At 58.1% G+C, this 21,620-nt stretch overlaps 1 protein-coding gene across 2 annotated transcripts; it reads left to right on the forward strand.

Annotated features, from left to right (window-relative positions):
* Positions 1-78: 78 nt before the first annotated feature.
* On the forward strand, positions 79-17,816 carry TRIP13 (thyroid hormone receptor interactor 13). 2 transcript variants are annotated; one of them, XM_062211853.1, is made up of 13 exons: positions 79-205; positions 1,121-1,286; positions 3,053-3,182; positions 3,831-3,886; positions 4,593-4,683; positions 7,359-7,431; positions 9,897-9,960; positions 10,698-10,784; positions 10,996-11,102; positions 12,956-13,109; positions 15,009-15,121; positions 16,117-16,186; positions 17,023-17,816. In XM_062211853.1, exons 1-13 carry the CDS (start codon positions 114-116, stop codon positions 17,083-17,085), a joined length of 1,266 nt encoding a protein of 421 aa, XP_062067837.1. In that variant the 5' UTR covers positions 79-113; the 3' UTR covers positions 17,086-17,816. The 2 variants fall into 2 exon arrangements, with proteins under 2 accessions (XP_062067837.1, XP_062067836.1); XM_062211852.1 differs by having other exon boundaries at positions 16,990-17,815.
* Positions 17,817-21,620: the final 3,804 nt, after the last annotated feature.

Raw genomic sequence — 21,620 nt, forward strand, 5'->3', positions numbered from 1 at the left:
CCGCGGGCCGAGCACTTCCGGGTCAGGGGGCGGGGCGCGGCGCGCGGCAGTTTCGAAGCGCGGGCGGGGCCGAGGGGCTGAGGCGCTGGCGGCCACGCTGCGGCCGGGGCGCCATGGACGAGGCCGTGGGCGACCTGAAGCAGGCGTTGCCCTGCGTGGCCGAAGCGCCCACGGTCCACGTGGAGGTGCACCAGCGCGGCGGCAGGTGAGGCGCCGGCCCTGCGGGCCCTGTGTGCGGGAGCGCCCTGCCCGGGGCGCCGGCGGGGCCGTCGCGGGCTTCCCGGGCCCTGCGGTGGTTGGCGGGACAGCTGGCCGCGTGGGCGGGACAGAGCGCGGCTTCCGTGGGCACGGCGCCGGGGACGGGAGGCGAGGGCGGTGGAGGCGCCGCGGCGCCGGGGACGGGAGGCGAGGGCGGTGGAGGCGCCGCGGCGCCGGCGGGGTCCGCGCACGGGCGGGCTGCCCACTCCCGGCCGGCGCCCCCGGCGTGCGGGAGCCGCGCTGCCCACTCCGGGCCGGCGCCCCCGGCGTGCGGGAATCGCGCTGCCCACTCCCGGCCGGCGCCCCCGGCGTGCGGGAGTCGCGCTGCCCACTCCGGGCCGGCGCCCCCGGCGTGCGGGAATCGCGCTGCCCACTCCCGGCCGGCGCCCCCGGCGTGCGGGAGCCGCGCTGCCCACTCCCGGCCGGCGCCCCCGGCGTGCGGGAGCCGCGCTGCCCACTCCCGGCCGGCGCCCCCGGCGTGCGGGAGCCGCGCTGCCCACTCCCGGCCGGCGCCCCCGGCGTGCGGGAATCGCGCTGCCCACTCCCGGCCGGCGTCCCCGGCGTGCGGGAATCGCGCTGCCCACTCCGGGCCGGCGCCCCCGGCGTGCAGGAATCGCGCTGCCCACTCCCGGCCGGCGCCCCCGGCGTGCGGGAATCGCGCTGCCCACTCCCGGCCGGCGCCCCCGGCGTGCGGGAATCGCGCTGCCCACTCCCGGCCGGCGCCCCCGGCGTGCGGGAGTCGCGCTGCCCGGCGGCGGGCGGGCCGGGGCTGCGGGGGCTGCGGGCGCCCAGCCGCCCGAGGTCGGGGCAGGCGGGTAGCTGAGACGCGGCTCTGCCGTGTGTGCCTCGCTCGTTTCCCCAGCACCGCGAAGAGAGAAGACATAAAGCTGGGCGTCCGGAAGCTGCTCGGCAGACACAGCGTCGTGTTCGGGGACTACCAGTGGACTGAGTTCGATGATCCTTTTCTGAGCAGGAATGTGCAGTCTGTGTCCATCGTTGACACGGAATTGAAGGTTAAAGACCCGCAGGTAACTGACCTCGGCCCCCGCTGGCCCACCTGCCAGGGGACACTGCTGCACGCTGGCGTGGGAAGTGGCCCGGGTGTCAGGACTCCCAGGGAGCGGGGGACAAGTTAAACCAAGGGTTAGAACAGAGCTTCGGAGCGAAGGGCTGCGCTAGCAGGCCTGGCAGCCAGCACGCACTGTGCTCCGTGTGCGTCAGCGCCGGGGCTCGGGAGGAGCCGTGGGGGCCACGCATGAGACGGGCTTGCCTAGTAACGTGGGCTGCTTCACCAGCTGTCTTCGGGGTTCATCTGTGGGGTTGGGGTGTCCTGTTAGAGTGCCTGTGCTGGAGCGATTCTAACACCACTGTGAGAGCAACCCCGGAAGTGTCCACAGGGAGGACACGTCCCCTAGAGCTGTGCACGCGTGTCTGGTGAAGCATTGGTTTGGAAGAGGCACGGCCTGAGCCTTGGCGTGTAAGGTGGGCCTCCTCGCTGTTCCCGTCAGCAGGGTGGGAGGGGAGGAGCTCCAGCACGGCTGTGCGTGTCCTGGGCTGTCCTGACAAGTGGCAACGCTCGCTCCTCGCCTGCACGTTCACCGGTGGGAAGTGTCCTAACATAATTTGTCAGTGTTGTGGGAACAGATGTTTGTTCTGTACTGCCTGTGATAGCTAGCAGCTGGAGATATTTCAGTTGCCACCAATCAGATACTGGTTAAACGCTGTTGATGCATTTTCACCAGATATGATATAGCCATTGAAAAGCGTGAAATGTCTCTGAGCTGTAGGAAGTGATGGGAAGTGGGAAAAGTTACAGATCCGGGAAGTGCGCTGGCTTCCCAGATCCTGCTGGGGACCTGACCAACTGAGTGCTGGTCAGATGCGCGTCAGCCCGGTGCATGCTAGGTCTCTGAGCGTGTAGTTAGGGGGCGTCTTCATCCTGTGGTGTTTTTGTTTTTGTTTTGTTGTTGTTGTTGTTGTTTAAGATTTATCCATTTATTTGAAAGGCAGAGTTACAGAGAGGAAGAGGCAGAGAGAGAGAGGTCCTCCATCCTCTGGTTTACTCCCCAGGTGGCCACAATGGCTGGAGCTGTGGAGCTCCAAAACCAGGAGCCAGGAGCTTCTTTTGGGTCTCCCACAAGGTCTAGGGGCCCAAGCACTTGGGCCATCTTCCACTGCTTTCCTAGGCCATAGCAGAGAGCTGGATCAGAAGCGGAGCAGCGGGACTCGAACTGGTGCCCATGTGGGATGCCAGCACTGCAGGCGGCAGCTTTACCCGCTACACCACAGCCTCATGCTGTGTTGTTCGCATTTTTCTCAACAGTGATGTGTCACACTGTGAATATGAAGAAACAGTTGTGTTTTTTTAGACGTATGTAAGGGAGCACAGGAAAGGAGTGAGTAAACACTTTTAAAAGCTAAATTTAGGGGCTGGCGCCATGGCGCAGTGGGTTGATCCTCTGCCTGCGGAGACCAGAAGAGGCTCCTGCTCCTGGCTCCTGGCTTCTGATCGGCACAGCTCTGGCTGTTGTGGCTATTGGGGAGTGAACCGGCGGAGGGAGGACCTTTCTCTCTGTCTCTCCCTCTCACTAACTCTACCTCTCAAATAAAAAAAAAGAAAAGAAAGCTAGACTTAACCGTGTAAATAACCTCATCTCACCTGAGATAAGTATGTAAGCTACTGCACACTTCACCTTTACTTTGTGGACTTTAGTGTCAGCTCTGTATTGCTGGGATTAGGAAGGGAACTATTGTAAATTTATGTGGACGGTGTGGTTCCTCCCTCTCTTCACAGCCCATTGATTTGAGCGCGTGCACTGTTGCACTTCACGTCTTCCAGCTGAATGAAGATGGCCCCAGCAGTGAAAACGTGGAAGAAGAGACAGAAAACATAGTTGCAGCCAGTCACTGGGTCCTGCCCGCAGGTACAGGTGCCGGCCGGCGTGGGGCCAGCAGGGGTCGCACATGTCCTGGGCTTGCCCAGTCAGTCCCGGGCTGCTTGTTTTCTAGGATTTTAGGAGATGTTTTATTTTTCATGAAACGAAAGGGTTTCACAAAAGAGGAAAGTAGGGGTTTTGGCGTAAGACTGCATTGTTCTTTGGCCAGGCACCTCACAGGCGGTGCTGCCAAAGCTCTTCTCATGCCCAGCTGTGCCCCCAGCTCTCCTGATGCCTGTCTGTGGATTTTGCCAGTGTCCAGCTGTGGGAGTTCCTTTGATCGTCAGGTTTTATGTCCCACGTCCAGTAGCTAGACGTGGCCTGCCACATGGGCAGAGGGGTGGTATCTGTGCTGGTGTTCAGACGTGGCTCCCCAGAGGATGACACGATGTGGAAGTCATTCTTTTACTCATTTAATGTATTTGCCAGAAGTCAGATGTGACTGGCACGTACTTTGTGCCCTTAATTTCAAGACAAACTAAGATTTGAAGAAAAAGTTGAGAAGCACACGTGTCCCTTTGATGAGCCTCAGCCCACGGCACGCAGAGCAGCGTGGGGACAGCAGCCAGGGCAGGCGCCAGGAGCGGTGGTGAAGTCTGCTCTCCTCAAGTTCGTCTTGGTTTTCCTCTCTCGCAGCTGAATTCCACGGACTCTGGGACAGCCTGGTGTACGATGTGGAAGTGAAGTCACACGTGAGTCGTGGTTCTCCCCAAGCACCCTCTTATTTGGAGAAGGGTCGCTCCTGTGGCGCCACTGCACCTCTGAGCGCCGTGGCCCGGAGGCTCTCAGGGATCCCTGGACGTCTGTCCTGTGTGACGGCCCAGTGTGGAGCTCCCTGAGGGAAAAGGGAGGAGAATGGGCCTGAGGAGTCCCCCTCCTCCTGGGAGGGCTGGGCTTCGGGCAGCCCCACAGGAGCAGGAGGAGAGGACCAGGGCCAGGCCAGGAGCAGCAGGCCCACGCCTCGTTCTCTTCACACTCTGGGGCGTGGTGGCAGACGGCACCTCGGCCGTCCGAGCTGCTGCACAGAGCCCCTGCTGTTGTCTGAGACTGTGCCGTGAGACTGCCCATAGTCTCCCACTCGGGGAGGGATCTCGCCCGATAGCTCATAAATCCCCTTGTGATGTCATGTAAGGTTGACGTCTTGAATAGAAGTGACCATATTGTTCTTTATTTGAAGTAGTCCTGGCCAGCTTTATCCTCTCTTTTCAAGATGCCTTCAGAAGTGAGAGCCTGGAGGTGTTCACCAGGCACGTGGAGGTGCTGGTCCCTCCGCAGGCGGCCTTGCTGCCCTGGCTTCCTCTCTTCATTGGGGAAGGGTTGAGGGGCCACCAGTACCTTTGTTGGGAACCTTTGCCTCCCTCACAGGTCCCCTCACCTGAGCTTTCTCTCCTCTATCAGCTCCTTGATTACGTGATGACAACCTTACTGTTCTCAGACAAGAACGTGGACAGCAACCTCATCACCTGGAACCGCGTGGTGCTGCTGCACGGTAAAGCACGTGGGCTCCTAGGCACGGCCAGCGGCTGTGGTGGGCTCCTGTGGGGGGCTGCAGCTGTGCTGTCAGCCTGCCACACTTGCACCTGACACATCCTTGTCACGTGGGCTCCTGTGGGGGACTGCAGCCGTGCCGTCAGCCTGCCACACTCACACCCAACACATCCTTGTCACGTGGGCTCCTGGGCTCGGCCAGTGGCTGTGGTGGGCTCTTGCGGGGGGCTGCAGCCATGCCATCAGCTTGCCACACTCGCACCCGACATGTCCTTGTCACGTGGGCTCCTGGGCTCGGCCAGCAGCTGCGGTGGGCTCCTGTGGGGGGCTGCAGCCGTCAGCTTGCCACAGTTGCACGCTTGGCACTGGCAGCCTACACAGCCTTGTCTTGTGACTTTCTGTGTTATTAAACTTTTCGAATAACTCCACCTATTTACCTATTTTTCATAGTTCTTTAGGATAGAAACTGCCTGATAGTTATTTGTAATATCCTCAGAACTTCACCTGATGACTAGTCGATTACAAAATCATACTTTTAAAGAAATGTTGTCTGGCTCTTCTCAGGAGATAATATTGGTGGGTTTTTCTCAGTGTCACTACATAGCAAGGGAACAAAGGAATCCAGAGCCTGCCCTACTGAGGTGGAGGCTCTAGAGAAAGTCAGCTTTGTGCAGTTCAGGTTGTCTGATTGAGTGACAGGGGTTGTGGACACTGGGGTGAGCCGCCAGCTTGGGATGCCCAAGTCTCATCTCAGAGTGCTCGCTTCAGGTCCCAGCCACTCCATCTCCCACCGGCTTCTTGCTAACGCAGCCCGAGTAGGTGGGCCTCTGCCGCCCACGTGGGTGCCCTAGAACGCGTTTCTGACTCCTGGTTTCTGTCTGGCTCGGTCCTGGCTGCTGTAAGCATTTGGGGAGTAAACCAGTGGGTGGAAGATCTCTCAGTCTCCTTCTTTGTCACTCTGCCTTTCAAATAGATAGAAACCTTTAAGAGAAAAGGTGTTATTGGACACAAACTTAACAACAATGGTTTGTGTCTTTTTAGATAGCAGATGCCCCGCAGAGTGTCGGAGTACACAGTCAGTGGCCATTGTGATTGGTAAAGTGCGTTGTTCTGGGGTCGGCGTTGCCTAGTGGTGGGGACGCCAGCTTCCCCTGCTGCAATGGCTGGGTTCAAATCTCAATCCCAGCTTCCTCTGATGTGCACCCTGCGAGGCAGCCGGTGATGCTCAAGTGCTTGGGTCTGGATTGAGTTCTATTTTTTTTTTTTTTTTAAGATTTATTTATTTATTTGAAAGAGTTACACAGAGAGAGGAGAAGCAGAGGGAGAGAGAGAGGGAGAGGGAGAGGGAGAGGGAGAGAGAGAGAGAGAGAGAGAGAGAGAGAGAGAGGTCTTCCATCCGATGGTTCACTCCCCAAGAGGCCGCAATGGCGGGAGCTGTGCCGAAGCCAGGAGCCAGGTGCTTCTTCCCGGTCTCCCATGTGGGTGCAGGGGCCCAAACACTTAGACCATCCTCCACTGCCTTCCCAGGCCATAGCAGAGAGCTGGATCGGAAGAGGGGCAGTTGGGACTAGAACCAGCGCCCATGTGGGATGCCAGCACCACGGACAGGATTAACCTACTGCACCACAGCACCAGCCCCTGGAGTATCCTTATTTCATATGTCGTCTTTTAAAACATTTATTTTAAGATTTATGTATTTTGAAAGAGCTACAGGGAGAGGGAGAAAGAGAGGGATCTTCCATCCACTGGTTCACTTCCCAAATGGCCACAATAGCAAGGGCTGGGCCAGGCTGAAGCTGGGAACCAGGAGTTTCACATGGATCTCACGTGCGTGGCAGGAACCCAAACCCTTGGACCATCTTCCACTGCTTTTCCCAGGCCACTAGGAGCTGGATCGGAAGCAGGGCAGCCAGGACACAAACCAGTGCCCGTGTGGGATGCCGACGACAGAAGTGGCAGCTTTACCTGCTATGCAACAGCGCTGGGCCCTCATAAATGAATTTTTAGAATAATTTCCCGTTTAGAATGGATTACGTATTTCTTCTCCAATCGCTGAAAGTACTTGGAGAAAATCAGGGTTGAACCTGTCTTCGTTTTCAGCCAGATGGCAGTCATTGTCCCTAGAAGTCACCCCAGTTCTGCAGGCCTTGTCCTTATGCAGGATACACAGGGCAGGGACGTGTGCCAGAGGAGCCCTCGCTGTGCCACTCCTCTGGTTCAGCGTGGGATGCAGTGAGAGATGGCACTGCTGCGGCTCCCGGTTCCTGCGGAGGCCCCGATGAGGGTGGCGCCTCTGTCTCTCTCTCAGGAGAGGTGTGTGGACCTTTGCAGGGGGCCTCGAGTAGTAGATTTCACAGAGGAAGTGTGGGGGTGGGGACAGGTATCACACTAGACCTCGACCAGAAGGTGCTGTGTGGGGCTGTGGCCAGGGGCAGTGTGCTGGGTGGGGTAGGAGGTGGAGGCTGCGGCCAGAGCACACACGGGGGAGCCCGGGTTGCTTAGAAGAGGAGAGGACTTAAAGTGTGTTCCGTGCATTCAGGTTGCTGAAAGACTTCTCCAGAGGCATCCAGCACTGTTTGTAGGGACAGCGTTAGTGGTGCAGATAACGCAAATACCATCTGGAGAAATTTGTCACATCTCTGACTTAAAACTGTGTTTTCTTGGATCTTGTTACAGGTCCTCCGGGAACTGGGAAAACATCGCTGTGCAAAGCGTTGGCCCAGAAACTGACCATTAGACTGTCAAGCAGGTAACGTGTGGGCAGGCGAGAGAGGAGCAGCGGGAATGGGATTTGTGGCATAGGAAGCTGGTTTGCTTGATAATTGTTTTATGTGAATGACAGGTTCCTCTCCTTTCATGCAGATCAGTCAGTTGCTCTGTGCTTAGCATCGTCTCCAGTTTCGGGTTCAGTTTATTGAGACGTGTTTGAATTTATTGCCACGTGTAGCCTGGTCTGGTGGACATCCCAGGGCGAGAAGAGTGGGTGTTCTGCACGTGCGGGATGGTGTTGTGCCAACGTCTGGTCAGGGTGCGTGGTGTCCCCGCTGGCTTCCTGTCCACCTACCCTCGGAAAGTGAGGAGTGTCCAGGGCTTCCGTTGTGGGTTTGTTTGTTTCTCTTTTGAGTTCTGGCTGTTGGGGGTTAATGGTTTTCATCACAATTGGATGGATCACAATTGGAAAATATTTGGTCGTTGTTCCTACAGTTAATCTCCTCATTCTTCCCTTTTATTTGAGAATCTGTTTATCTTCACATTAGACTTCTTGGTATTGTCCCACCAGCCAAGTAATGTACTTTCCCATTTTATGTTTCTTAAAAAATAACCTGTGCTTCATTTTGAACAGCGTCTGTTGCTACAGCTTCACTTTTTTTTTTTTTTTTAAGGTTGATTTATTTATTTGAAAGTCAGAGTTAGAGAGGAAGAAAGAAAGGGAGACAGAGAGAGCTCTTCCATCTGCTGGTTCACTCCCCACATGGCCACAACAACCAAGGGTTGGGCCAGGCTGAAGCCAGCAAGCAGGAGCTTCTTCCGGGTCTCCCACATAGGTGCAGGGGCCCAAGCACTTGGACCATCCTCCACTGCTTTCCCAGGCCATTAAGCAGGGAGCTAGATCAGAAGTAGAGCATCCGGGACTCGAACCAACACCAGTAGAGATACCAGCACTGCAGATGGCAGCTTAACCTGCTGCGCCACAGGGCCAGTCCTACAACTTCAATTTCATTCATTTCTACAGCATCCAATCTGCTTTTTAAAATCTGCTCAGTGAAATTTTTATTTCTAATAGTGTGTTGTTGTTCTCTCTCATTGTGCTTTTGTTATGTCTTGAATTCTTTTGTAACAGCTGCCATGATGTTCTTGTCTACTGATTGCATGTCGTTAGCATATCTGAGCCTGACAGTTGTCTGGTTCCTCTGGTGATGAGTGACACATTTCTGCTTTTTGGTATGTCAAGTAATCTTTGAACGCTACACATTGAGATTTGGAGTATCGAGATGTTGTTGTCTTCCTCAGATGGTTGGATTTCAGCTCTTGTCATGTGGTGTGAGCTTCCTGAGGTTGGTTTTAAGCTTTGTTAGTGAAGGGTCTGGGTTTAGTGTCGTCTCTGCTGGGTGCCTGGAGTGATCCACCGTGCCCTGCACGGTGACGCTGGAGCTGAGCTCTCCTCAGCTGCTGTGAGCTCCAGGGCTCCACTCACTCGGGACCCAGCCTCACAGAGCACATGCCTCAGGGTTCTGCACGTTGCTAGGTGTTTACCTCATGTCCCCTTCCCCTCTGCTGTCTCCAGCCACCCGGGCTCCCTGACCTCTGACCTCTGTCGCCTCCTGAGACCACATGCTGTGCCTGGACGGTGCCTACAGGCAGGCAGCCAGGACAGCCGCAGGCCGCAGCTCACTTCTCCTGTCGCATGGTCACCGCTGTCCAGCAGCCTCACCGGGAGCTGTTTCATTGGCCTTTGTCTATTTTCTCTATGTTTGGTCACAGGGCAGCTCTGGTATCTACTGTTCCAGTGGAGTTAGAAGTCCTGAGAGACGTGCTTCTGTGTGTCTGTCTCCTTCTTCTGGAACGTGTCGTGTTGGCATTTCCACACAGGGCGCGTGCTGGGTTTCAGTGCTTCATGTTTGGTAGCCCGGCCCTTGTCTTGACAGCTGTGTTAAAGATGGCCAAAGATAGTTTTTAAATGGAATGCCAGTGACACCTCGGAAGTCCTGTTTCTCTGCAGACGTTTGGTTTGGGGGACAACGTAAGGAGCGCTTGGAGTCGGCCTTTCTCTTGCCCCTCTGTTTGCTGTTTGAGTTTGGTCTGAGGTGAGCACGTCAGAGCCGCCCGCTGCCTGCTTGTGGGCGGGGAGCAGGGCACGCTGGTTCCTGACCGAGCTTCCCGGGGCTCAGGTCTGTGCAAGAAGATGAACCACATGCTCTTGTCCATGGACGCGATTCTTGTCTTGGTTTGCTTGCTGTGTTAGTATTGCTAATGATTTTTAAACCTAAGACTATAAATTATAAGTAGATTAAAATGGAGGTTTTACTCTTTAATTCATGTAAGGCTATGGAAAGCTTACTTTGCTGTGATCCAGACCTATTATTCGCACCCTGTTGGATTTGCGTAGTTGTGGATACGTAGTGGGCTGGGTGCCTCCCTTCGTGGGTGGCTGCCCCTAGAGGCGCACAGCAGTGATTTGTAAAGTAATTTTCTTGGCTCATTTTTGTTATCTAGGTACCGGTATGGTCAATTAATTGAAATAAACAGCCACAGTCTGTTTTCCAAGTGGTTTTCTGAAGTAAGTATTAAATATTCATTCCGATCAGCTCAGTTGCCAGCTCTCTGGTTGAAAGCAGCGTGACTGTATCAGGCAGATAGGATAGATGTGGTGTGCGTTAGGCCAACGGGGAAGCTGTAGGGAGGAAGATGAGGGCTAACAAAGGGTTCCAGAATGCAGTGGGACTTGGAACGGGCTGAGCCTGAGCGCAGCCTCCCTTAGTCACGTCCCTCACCTCCAGCAGGGCCGGCAGGACACTGCACACCCTTAGCGGGGAACGGAGCCAGCATTCACCACGGGCTGTGCCCCTGCCGACACACCTCCGTGCTGCTGTGCGTGGAGGCTGTCTGTGAGCTGAGGGGTGGGGCAGGGAGTCACATGCTGCCCCTCGCCTCTGAAGGGTCCTGCCCAGGACCTGGTGTCTGTGTGTCCCACAGTGCACGCACACAGGCTCAGTGGGGACAGGGAGCGCCCTGGGGACTGCACTCAGCCCGTCTGCACCCATGCTTCGTCCTGTTCCTGGTCTTTGAGGACAGTGTGAGGAGGGCAGGCCCAGAGCAGGTGCAGGCTCAGATCCCGGTGCTGGCTGACGAAGCCGAGAGGGAAAGTTCAAGTTGACCTCCACTGTGCTGACCTGGCTCCTCAGATCTGGAGTGTTTTCTGAGGGGCCATCAGGAGACGGTGGGCTTGGGGGACAGGGCATGGAGTGCCCGTGTGCTCGTGTGTGTGTTCATCGTGAGCTGACGTTTCGATTCCAGAGCGGCAAGCTGGTAACCAGGATGTTCCAGAAGATTCAAGATTTGATTGATGACAAAGAAGCGCTGGTGTTTGTGCTGATTGATGAGGTGGGTGTTGCAGACGTGCAGGAAGTGCCAGGCTGAATCGCCCAGCGCGCAGGCTTCCCCTGCGCCCGCCCGGCCACTGCCGGGGCCCCGTGTCCGGTTCTCCTCCCCGGCCACCCTGGCTGAGCTCCTGCAGCAGGTGTCCAGGTGTGATTGCACTCCTGCACGGGCAGGGCTTGATGCTGTCCCTTCTGACCCGTGGCTCGTGCCGCAGGTGGAGAGTCTCACGGCCGCCCGCAGTGCCTGCAGGGCAGGCACCGAGCCCTCGGACGCCATCCGCGTGGTCAACGCCGTCTTGACCCAGATTGACCAGATTAAAAGGTAACTCCCTGACGTTGGGGCCTTTGCATGGGTGATGGACGACACGTGGTAATTGCATAAGCCTGGGTCTTACCACCCAGCTCTTTTAACTAAAAGTGCGTTTGGCGCCGAGTGTCGACTCTTACCTGTTTCCACACTGGAGACAGTATACAGTAAATGAAGCTTTAAAAATCAAGTGTTTTTTAATTTATTAAAAGAGTGCGACTTGGGCAGAAAACGAAGAGTGAAGCATTGCTGCAGCCGGGCATGGGTGCCAGCGCCGGTGCCGTGAGCGTCTGAGGCGCTTGCATGGGTGCAGGGTTGTCACCTGCTTGCCCAGCAGAGTGCTCCCCTAGTCCAGCCTTGTGAGTCCAGGGCCTGCCGTCTGTCAGTCAAAGGTGACTGCTCACAGGAAGTGACACGCGGATCAGACTCACCGGTTCCCAGCAGTGCCTCAGCCACCCCTTTGCTGATCAGGACTCCGAGGTGCTGAGTGCCTGGGGAGCCACGTGTTCACCAGCTTGCAGGGTGTGCAGTGAGAGACTGAGCTGTGCTACAGAGCGCTCTGCAGACCAGCAGGAGGGCTGGGGCCCAGGGAGGGAGAAAGCCTTGCCTGCCTCTAGCTTCCCGCCCAGCCTGCCCCAGGCCAGCCTGGTAGGAACGGAAATGGCTTCCTGGTCTCAGCTCCTTCCCTCCCCGCCTGCCCTCCAGCTCGCTCTTACCTGGCTCCGTCCCTGCCCCAGTCCCCTCCTTCACCTGAGTGCTCAGTTTGGTTTCCTGGGACGTTGCACAGCATTTGACCCCTGGTGACCTCACCCTGCCGCCTCTGTTCTGCCCTGGCCTCTTTCTACCCTTTGCCAGTGCTGCTCACTGTGGTGTGGCTGGGTCCCAGACATGCTCCCGGCCTGGAGGCCCCTCCTGGTGGGGCTGTCAGCTGCAGGGACCGCACTGTCACGTCAGAAGATGGGGCTACCTACCTTCCTCATCACACGTGAGGTGTGGGTTCAGCAAGGAACAGGGAGATGTGCCTGCCGCCTTTACCTCTTGTTAGTTCCAGCTCCTGGGTCAGGGCCTCCGGGTGATTCTGCACCCCCCCTCCCCCGCCCCTGGGTCATGGTTCCCAGCTTTGTGCCTGGCTCGGCACCTCCCTCCTGCCCCGCCCCTCACCTGGCCTGCACACCACTGGCTGGATGCCTGGGCCCATGTGTTCCCACCACCTTTGTTTGGCTCACTCCTGCTTTACAAGGGGGCCCCAGCCTTTGCCAGAGTTTAAGTGAAGCCGACCGTCCAAGGTGCTTCTCGGGCAGGGAACTGCAGGTCCACCACAGGCCCAGACGGGCAGCGCAGCCACACCCTCTGCACCCAGGCAAGGAGCAGCTGCTGCCTGCTCTGGGGACATCGGCAAACAGGCCAAACACCAGTGGCTGTTTCTGTGGTGTTCAGAAACTGGAGAGGAAAGCAGACGCCAAGTGGGACAGATAACTCAGCTCCACCACTTACAGGAGAGCGGCATGAGCTGTATGGGTTTTAGTTGCGTGGCTGTGGCAAGGCAAGGGGTAGCGAAGGTGCCCAGGGACAGTTCACAGGAGTGAGGGAATGAGTCCAGCTGGGGTCAAGCAGAGCTTTTGAGAAAGCAGAGGAGCGGCCTGAGCAAGGGCCCTGCGAGGGCTGCGTGGCGTGGTTGTGCTGCAGCCCGGAGTGTCCGGTGGGCGCTGGGGTGGACAGGAGTCAGCTCAGCAGGTGGTGGCAAGGCCCTGCAGGCCACAGACGGCTGATTGGTGCCTCCTGCTGCTTGCGCTCGTCAGATGGGGTTGGACACCATTGAGCCACTGAGTCACAAGCCGACTGTGGGCCTTGCTTCCCGGTCACGACAGGCATTCCAATGTGGTGATCCTGACCACTTCCAACATCACTGAGAAGATTGACGTGGCCTTCGTGGACAGAGCTGATCTCAAGCAGTACATCGGGCCCCCCTCGGCAGCAGCCATCTTTAAAATCTACCTCTCTTGCTTGGAAGAACTCATGAAGGTACTGCGTTACTCTTTATCACCCTCATGAGTTGGCGTGACTTGAAATGAGCTGGTCCTGTTGTAGGACACAGGCATTAACCGTAGTCTTGGTCAGAAAGGCAGCCTGGTCTAAGAGTGGGCATGAGGGCCACTGGCCAAGTAGGGTGACCTCCTTATTTGAGACACCGATGTGCAGGAGGTGGGTGAGTGGACTGTGGACATGTCGTCTGCTGTTCTAGACTGGCCACACCTTGGAAATGACCTTCCATTCTGGCCAGGTCTCCCTGCGTGAAGGAGGAGACGGTGGTGGGCCAAGCTCACGAGACTGCAGTCTGACCCAGGGTCTGACCTGTGGGGCTCACTCTGCCTACAGAGGGTCGTTGTAACTGGCCACAGCAATGGCCGTGGTTCATGGGAAAGGCACAGTGCAGGTTCTGGCTGTTGTCGTCTAGCTGAAGATCGGAGCCCGGGGCTGTCATCTGACTGAAGTGTTCTACTGTGCTCACGTGGAACAATCCTATTCTTCACCGTGCCGTGAGCAACCGACAGGGCCCACGTCAGTCCCATGGGGCCCCATGTAGCCGGGTCCCACCTCCTCTGGCTGCAGACAGACCAGCGCCCCCAGACGTTGAACCTTGAGAGAACTCGGGTGGTGACCAAGCCAGCCAGCAGCGAGGGTACACAGTAGCTGCTGTGCTAGTAGGGTGGAGCTGTCCCCACTCTGCAGCCCACCTCGACATCATCAGATCAGCACAGCCTCACTGTGGTGGCCCCACTGCGCTCTTGTGTGGGTGAGCGCCAGGCGGGCTTGCCCATCCCTAGGTGGCTCTGTGGGTGGCAGGAGGAACTCCTACCTGAGCAGCCAGCGACCTCAGGAGGGGTGACGGAGGCTCCTGCTGCCAGGGAGCCCAGAGTGCAGGCAGGGCTGGAATCCTAGTTCAGACCACTTACACAAAATGGGGAATTCAGAAGTGGAAGTGGGTATGTGGCCAGTCCTGAAGGCTATGGGTGGTAGGCAGGCCTCTACCCTGCCATGGCTGTTGTCCAGGCTGCTTTGTGTGTGCTGGCTTGGAGACGAGTGGTCCTGGGGGAGTGCCAGTCAGTCACGCAGGATCGCGGGGCACACCCAACACAGGCCTTGCTGCTGAGTGTACTCACAGCCCTCAGCACACCTCCAGTGTGCAGTGTGCCAGGGTGTCTCCTGGCCCCTGGCTCCTGAGTCGGCCCGTGCCAGCCTCAGTCTGGGTCGCGGTCCGTGTGCCGGCCTGCAGTCCTGCGAGCTACTTGACTTCAGACAGCTGCTGACGGGTGAACTTCAGGGACCAGCTTCTTGTCAGTCAGACGCTGCCCGTGTCTTTATGCCAGAAATCTCATCAAGAACAAACGGGCAGGCGTTAGGCACAGTGGTTCAGTCACTGCTTGGGACACCTGCATCCCGGATTGGAGTCCCTGGGTTCGAGTCCCACCTCTGCTTCCAGTCCAGCGTCCTCCGTGCACACCCTGGGAGGCAGCAGTGATGGCTCAGTGCATGGGTCCGTGTGGGAGACCCGAGTGATTCTGTGCTCCCTGCTCCAGCTATTGTGGGTGTTTGGGGGGATGAACAAAGGATAGAAGAGTGCTCTCTTTCTCTGTCTCTTTGCCTTTCAAAAAAATTTAAAATAAGTAAACAATCTTGAAAAACAAACTAGGATTGCTCTTGGAGAGGAGTTCGGAGTGCGGGCCCAGCGTCCCATCTGTGGGTGCTGGTGCCGGACTCGCCCCGTTGGTCAGCTGTGCTGGGGAGGGGCGTGTGAGGGCAAAGCTCGCTGGTGTCTGTTCTGTGATGTGAGCTGGTTTGCGCTCAGCCTGTGTGTGCTGTCTGTCCCTTTGCTGAGGGTGCCTGCACTCTGTCCTAACTGCCCACACCGTGTCTCCCCAGTGTCAGATCATATACCCGCGCCAGCAGCTGCTGACCCTGCGTGAGCTGGAGATGATCGGCTTCATTGAAAACAACGTGTCAAAACTCAGCCTCCTTTTGAGTGAAATTTCAAGGTGCACACCAGCCTCGTTTGTGACCTGGGAAATGCGGGGATCCTAGTGAGCGAGGACAGCGAGGGCTGTGGTGTGAGCTCTCCAAGCACAGAGGTGACGCGTGTGCTCACACGTGTGCCTTTTTGTGCCTGAGAGCAGCCCTGCCTCCCTAAGGACAGGAGACGCAGGCGCAGTAAGAACCACAGGCATGCGTGCTGGTGCCTCCCGCTGACAGCGAGAGACGAGAAGTGGCCTTGGTGTTCGCGGGCAAGCAGAGCCTCGAGGAGCAGCTAGTCGGGGTCTGGGGTTGTGTTGGGAGCACTGCCAGAGCCCTGTGGTTAGGGCCTCCCCACACACGGCAGTCGGGAGTGAGGGGCCAGTGTGGCAGAGCCTTGGACTTACCTGAAGCCACGAGGAGTTCTTGAATGAAGAGAAACGTGAAGAGCGAAGTGAATTTTCCTTTTTCTGCTCTGGAGAGAGAGCTCCCATCTCACAGGGCCAGGGCTGGGGAGAAAAGAGCCAGGAACAAGTCCAGGCCTCCTACACAGGCGGCAGGAGTGCTGGCACTCGAGCCCTCACCACTGCCTCCCTGGGCGGCGTTAGCAGGAAGCGAGTCAGGGTCAGAGCTGTGCCTGTCATCTGGGGCCTCGGCTGACCGTGCGTGTCCAGGGCGCCTGGCTGTACGCCTGGGGCCCCTGGCAGGTGCTCCATTCCCTGAGCACAAAGGGGGGCGCCACGCAGTGGAACACAGACGTGGGCCTGGGTGGTGCTTGCTTTGGGGTCCCAGGGCTACTGCCCCGCCTAGAGCAGAAGCTGAGAACGGGAAGCCAGCCCACTCAAAGGTCACAAGTCAGAAAGGACACGGAGGAGGAAACCAGCCAGGGGCTGCAAGGGGAGAGAGCCCGGGGGCCGAGGGTGGGCCTGGGCCGCCTTGAGCCCCCCGGCCTCAGGTTTGGCCCTGGAACGAAGGAGGTGTTGCCTGAAACTGACATCCTGCACTCGGCTGCTCCACACAGGAAGAGCGAGGGCCTCAGCGGCCGGGTCCTGAGGAAGCTCCCTTTCCTGGCTCACGCGCTGTACGTGCAGGTGAGTCGGGCGCTCGGGTCCCACCCTCACCCTCCTTGTCCACAGGTCTTGGCCTCCTGGGAATTCCACTTGGCAGCCTTAGGGTCTGCCTTGCTTTAGCTCAGTGCCTGGGCAGAACTGGTGATGGCTGTCTTGAGCTTCTTGGGAAGGGGGGGTCGGGCCGTGTGTCTGCTCACACACATGCCTACCTCCATCCAGCTTCGGCGTATTCCCGTCCCCAGCTCTGGGCTTGGCTCACACAGCGACCTGGGGCCACGGCCTCTCCTGCCCGTGCTGGGCCCCCTCCCTGATGGTCCCCAGAAGCTGGTCGGGGGGTGTTCTGAGAGGGTGGCAGGCAGAGAAGCTGACGTCTGGTGAGAACACGTGTCTCGTAATAGTTCCTTCCCAGTCAGAGTCATTGGCTCTGTCTGGTCATAGCAGCCTGTTTGCTGGGGGTGGTGCTCAGAGCTGAGGTGAGGTGGGTGGCTGGGGCCTGTGAGTGGAAGCTGTTTAATGCAGCGAGGGTGCAGGGACGTGGTGACAGCAATGTCCTTGGAGCCGCGTAGACCGAGGGCTCCAGGCAGGCAGACCGAGAGGTCCCGAGTCTGTTCCCAGCAGCGTCTCCCTGCTCTGTGCTCCCTGCTCCGTGCTCCCTGCTCTGTGCTCCCTGCTCTGTGCTCCCTGCCTGCAGGAGCAAGGGAGCCCTCGGGTCACCTTGTTTGCCTTTTGTGACGTAAAGAATGCGTCACGTTTGTGCCCTGCTGAGCCCCTGGTGTGTCTGCTGCCAGAGGCCCTGCCAGGGTGATGGCTGTGTGCTCTTGCAGGCCCCCACCGTCACCATAGAGGGCTTCCTGCAGGCGCTGTCGCTGGCAGTGGACAAGCAGTTTGAAGAGAGGAAGAAGCTCTCAGCTGATGTTTGACCCGGGTCCCAGCAGTGGCGTTCATGGAGCACCACCTGTCGGGACATGGCCTCACGGCAGCTGCCACTCACCATCCCTGGAAACCACCTAGGCCTGCAGGCCAGCCCCCGACGAGGCCGGGCTTCCCTGGAAGAGGTGTGCGACCTTTGCGCTATTTCCTGATGCACGCCAGAAGACTACCAACTTGTCACTGCCGCTCTAAAGCTCATCCCGATTCTGTAAAGAAACCACCACGAGGTCCGCCCATCCTGCCTGCAGCCGGCCAGACACGTCACACTACCAGGGTTGGCCTTTGTTTAAAGAGGAAGCTGAGGACGGGCGCTATGGAAACAAAAGAAATATGCTGTTGCCTTCAGTAAGCCTGAAGCCATAGCGTTTCTCAAGCCAGAACCCAGAGTTGCTTCCTGGTGGGAAGCCTGTTCCCAGGCTGCGGGACTTGAGGCAGAGGTCCCGGCGACGTGTCCTTTGTAACCATCAGACGCGTGCTGTCTGCGGGGAGCACCGCCTCCCGTGGAGGCGCCTGCGTGCCGGTCGTCCCTCGGGACCGCTGCCAGCTCCCGTCACTGCCTGGACGTTTCTGCCCATCTTCTCTGTTCTGGTGTTTTTCATGCTTCAGAGAAGTTTCACATCAGCAGAGCATAAAATAAATGGGTCGGTTATTGATGTGTCACAAAATACCATGTTTTGCTTTTATCTCATGCTAAAATAAATTTATAATAATGTTTTGTACATGAAGTTCACTTTCTAAAGAATGTTAACTTTTTGTTGTAGAACTTTTTAAATATTAAATTTTTTCACAACTTTTTTTTAATGTATTTATTTGAAAGTCAGAGTTACAGAGAGAGAGAGAGAGAGAGAGAGAGAGAGAGGTCTTCCACCTGCTGGTTCACTCCCCAAATGTCTACAATGGCCGTATCTGCACTGATCCAAAGCCGGGAGCCAGGAGCTTCCTCTGGGTCTCCCACGCAGGTGCAAGGTCCCAAGCACTTGGGCCATCTTCTACTGCTTTCCCAGGCCATAGCAGAGAGCTGGATCAGAAGTAGAGCAGCCAGAACTCAAACCGGTGCCCATATGGGATGCCGGCACTGCAGGCGGTGGCTTTACTCAGTAGGCCACAGCACTGGCCCCAATTTTCTCTTATTTTGATTTTAAGTTTCTCTCCTGGGTGCCTGGGTTTTACTAAAAATTTCTCCTGCTGTCACTTAATTGACATCTGCCATGTACTCTGTGCATCATCCGGGGAAGCCCCCTCACCACAGGGTGGCACCCGCAGCCGTGGCACTGGGCTTGGGCCAGGGATGCTGGGTCACCACTCGCAGAGGTTCCCCAGGCTGCGCCATCTTTTGGGCTTTAACTTCCAGTCCAGATCCTGACGCTGCTCCTGCCCTGCTGAGTGGAGCTGGCCTGGTGGTTTCCTTACAGAAGCCCATGGAGCGGGCGTGGGTCTAGGTCTCCCCTTGTCAGTCAGTTCTCAAAAACGGAGTGGCAGGTACACACGGCTGCACTGGTAGGTCTGATCAAACTTTAAAAACCTTTAAAGAAAAATAGTTACGTATCTGAAAGGAAAAGTCACAAAGCGAGAAGGATAGAGAGAGCCTCCGTCTGCTGGCTCACTCTCCAAACGGCCACAATGGCCAGGCCTGGGCCCGGCTGAAGCCAGGAGCCTGGACCTCCAGCCAAGGTCTCCTGCATGGTGGCAGGGCCCCACGTATCTGGGCCGGCTCCTGCTGCTTTCCCAGGTGCCCTAGCAGGGCCAGAATGGGCTGCACAGCTGCAGCAGCCAGCGCCTGCCTTTTTCTGTGTGACAGGTGGAGCTGCAGTCGCCTGGTCCACTTCCCTGGGGCTGAAGCCAGGAGCCAGGAACTCTGTGCGCGTCCCCCACCTGGAGCCAGAGCTCACATCACAGCTGCCTCCCGGGTGCGCTCCCTGGAGTGGAGCTGGACTCCATCCCAAGCGCTGATGTGGAGTGACCATGGTGGTTTAACCGCTAGGCCAAACGCCCACCCGGTCTTTCCCGTTTCCAGTTGCTTAGAGAAGGCTGTTGCCTCTGCCTCTGCCTCTTCTGCCCCGCGCACCCCTGGGAGGGGTCTCTCCTCCTTTCCCTTTCCCCGCAGCGTCTGTAGTTCCGAGTCTCCTGTGTCATGGCTGCCTGGTAGCGGGACCTTCATCAGGGCGCCTGCTTGTATGTGTCCTGCGAGCCCGGTGGCTTTGTCCCGCCTGGTGACGGCAGCCTCCCAGTCAGCGCCGCGGCGTCACCAGATGCCAGTGAGCTGCTTCTGGAACACCTCTGGAGCTTTCCTCTTGGTGCCTTCCCTGTGCTCCCTGCACACGTGAGCGTCCGTCCTGTGCGTGTCCGGGCTGCGGCCCTCCTTGTTGCTAGAGCCAGGCAGTTCCGTGGAGGTTGGCTCTGGTTCGCACTGACACGAGCAGTCTCACTAGCTTTCTTTTGGTTCATTTTTGTGTGATATTGTAACATCCTTTTACTTTTTAAAACTTTTTTATTGACTTACTTGAGAAGCAGAGAAAGAGAGAGAGAGACAGATCTGTCTGCTGGCCCTCCCCATTTGGACACACAGGCTTGGGCTGGCCTCGGTCCACTCGGGCGCTGCCTGGCCTTCCTTCCCTGTGCACTGAGAGGCCAGGATTCTGTTACCTGTTCATTTGAAAGGGAGTTAGGAGGGGAGAGGGAGACATCTTCCATCTGCCAGTTCACTCCCCAAATGACTGCAATGGCCGAGGCTGGGCCAGGCTGAAGCCAGGAGCCTGGAACTCCATCTGGGTCTCCCACGTGGGTGACAGGGGCCCAGGCTCCATCTTCCACTGCTTTCCCAGGCACATTAGCAGGAAGTGCATCGGAAGTGGAGCAGCCAGCACAGCATTGTCGTCCCACAATGCTGGCCCCCGTCTTCCTTTTTGAATGACATTTTCTCTGGCTTTAGCAATCTGGGGAATAGTTTTCCCTGTACTCCTTTAAAGGTGGTATTCCCGAAATGTGTGACGGGGGCAAACAGCGAGTGAGGGGAGCAAGGGCTGTGCTGGAACGTGGTGGCAGTGGAAGTGTCGTACGGCCGGGAGCACACAGCCACGCATGTCCTGAAGGAAAGGTGTAGAAGCCTGCACAGCCGTGGTGAAGCCGTGTGTGGTGGGCGTGTGCCCACGTTGTGTGCCTGGAACAAGCTCCAGGGGCGGGGGTGCTGCACAGCCGTGGTGAAGCCGTGTGTGGTGGGCGTGTGCCCACGTTCTGTGCCTGGAACAAGCTCCAGGGGCGGGGGTGCTGCACAGCCGTGGTGAAGCCGTGTGTGGTGGGCATGTGCCCACGTTGTGTGCCTGGAACAAGCTCCAGGGGCGGGGGTGCTGCACAGCCGTGGTGAAGCCGTGTGTGGTGGGCGTGTGCCCATGTTCTGTGCCTGGAACAAGCTGGGGGGAGGGTGCTGTACAGCCGTGGTGAAGCCGTGTGTGGTGGGCGTGTGCCCACGCTCTGTGCCTGGAACAAGCTCTGGGGGCGGGGGTGCTGCACAGCCATGGTGAAGCCGTGTGTGGTGGGCGTGTGTCCACACTCTGTGCCTTGAACAAGCTGGGGGGAGCCTGCACAGCCGTGGTGAAGCCGTGTGTGGTGGGCGTGTGCCCACGCTCTGTGCCTGGAACAAGCTCCGGGGGCGGGGGTGCTGTACAGCCGTGGTGAAGCCGTGTGTGGAGGGCATGTGCCCACGCTCTGTGCCTGGAACAAGCTGGGGGGAGGGTGCTGTACAGCCGTGGTGAAGCCGTGTGTGGTGGGCATGTGCCCACGCTCTGTGCCTGGAACAAGCTCCAGGAGCGGGGGTGCTGCACAGCCGTGGTGAAGCCGTGTATGGTGGGCGTGTGCCCACGCTCTGTGCCTGGAACAAGCTCCAGGGGCGGGGGTGCTGCACAGCCGTGGTGAAGCCGTGTGTGGAGGGCATGTGCCCACGCTCTGTGCCTGGAACAAGCTCCAGGGGCGGGGGTGCTGCACAGCCGTGGTGAAGCCGTGTGTGGTGGGCATGTGCCCACGCTCTGTGCCTGGAACAAGCTCCAGGGGCGGGGGTGCTGCACAGCCGTGGTGAAGCCGTGTGTGGTGGGCGTGTGCCCACGCTCTGTGCCTGGAACAAGCTCCAGGGCGGGGGTGCTGCACAGCCGTGGTGAAGCCGTGTGTGGAGGGCGTGTGCCCACGCTCTGTGCCTGGAACAAGCTGGGGGGAGGGTGCTGCACAGCCGTGGTGAAGCTGTGTGTGGTGGGCGTGTGCCCACGCTCTGTGCCTGGAACAAGCTCCAGGGCGGGGGTGCTGCACAGCCGTGGTGAAGCCGTGTGTGGTGGGCGTGTGCCCACGCTCTGTGCCTGGAACAAGCTCCAGGGCGGGGGTGCTGCACAGCCGTGGTGAAGCCGTGTGTGGTGGGCGTGTGCCCACGCTCTGTGCCTGGAACAAGCTCCGGGGCGGGGGTGCTGCACAGCTGCCTGGTCGCCCCAGGACGGCACCTGTGCTTGTGAGGTTGCGTCTGCACTCCAGGAGCCGTCCCTGGGCA

The sequence above is a fragment of the Lepus europaeus genome, chromosome 15, assembly GCF_033115175.1.
Source record: "Lepus europaeus isolate LE1 chromosome 15, mLepTim1.pri, whole genome shotgun sequence".
Taxonomy (NCBI): Eukaryota; Metazoa; Chordata; class Mammalia; order Lagomorpha; family Leporidae; genus Lepus; species Lepus europaeus.

Coding starts and splice junctions, on each gene's coding strand:
- TRIP13 (XM_062211852.1), top strand. CDS start 114: ATGGACGAGGCCGTGGGCGACCTGAAGCAGGCGTTGCCCTGCGTGGCC. Junction 206..1,120: donor GTGCACCAGCGCGGCGGCAG/GTGAGGCGCCGG, acceptor TCGTTTCCCCAG/CACCGCGAAGAGAGAAGACA. Junction 13,110..15,008: donor GCTTGGAAGAACTCATGAAG/GTACTGCGTTAC, acceptor GTGTCTCCCCAG/TGTCAGATCATATACCCGCG.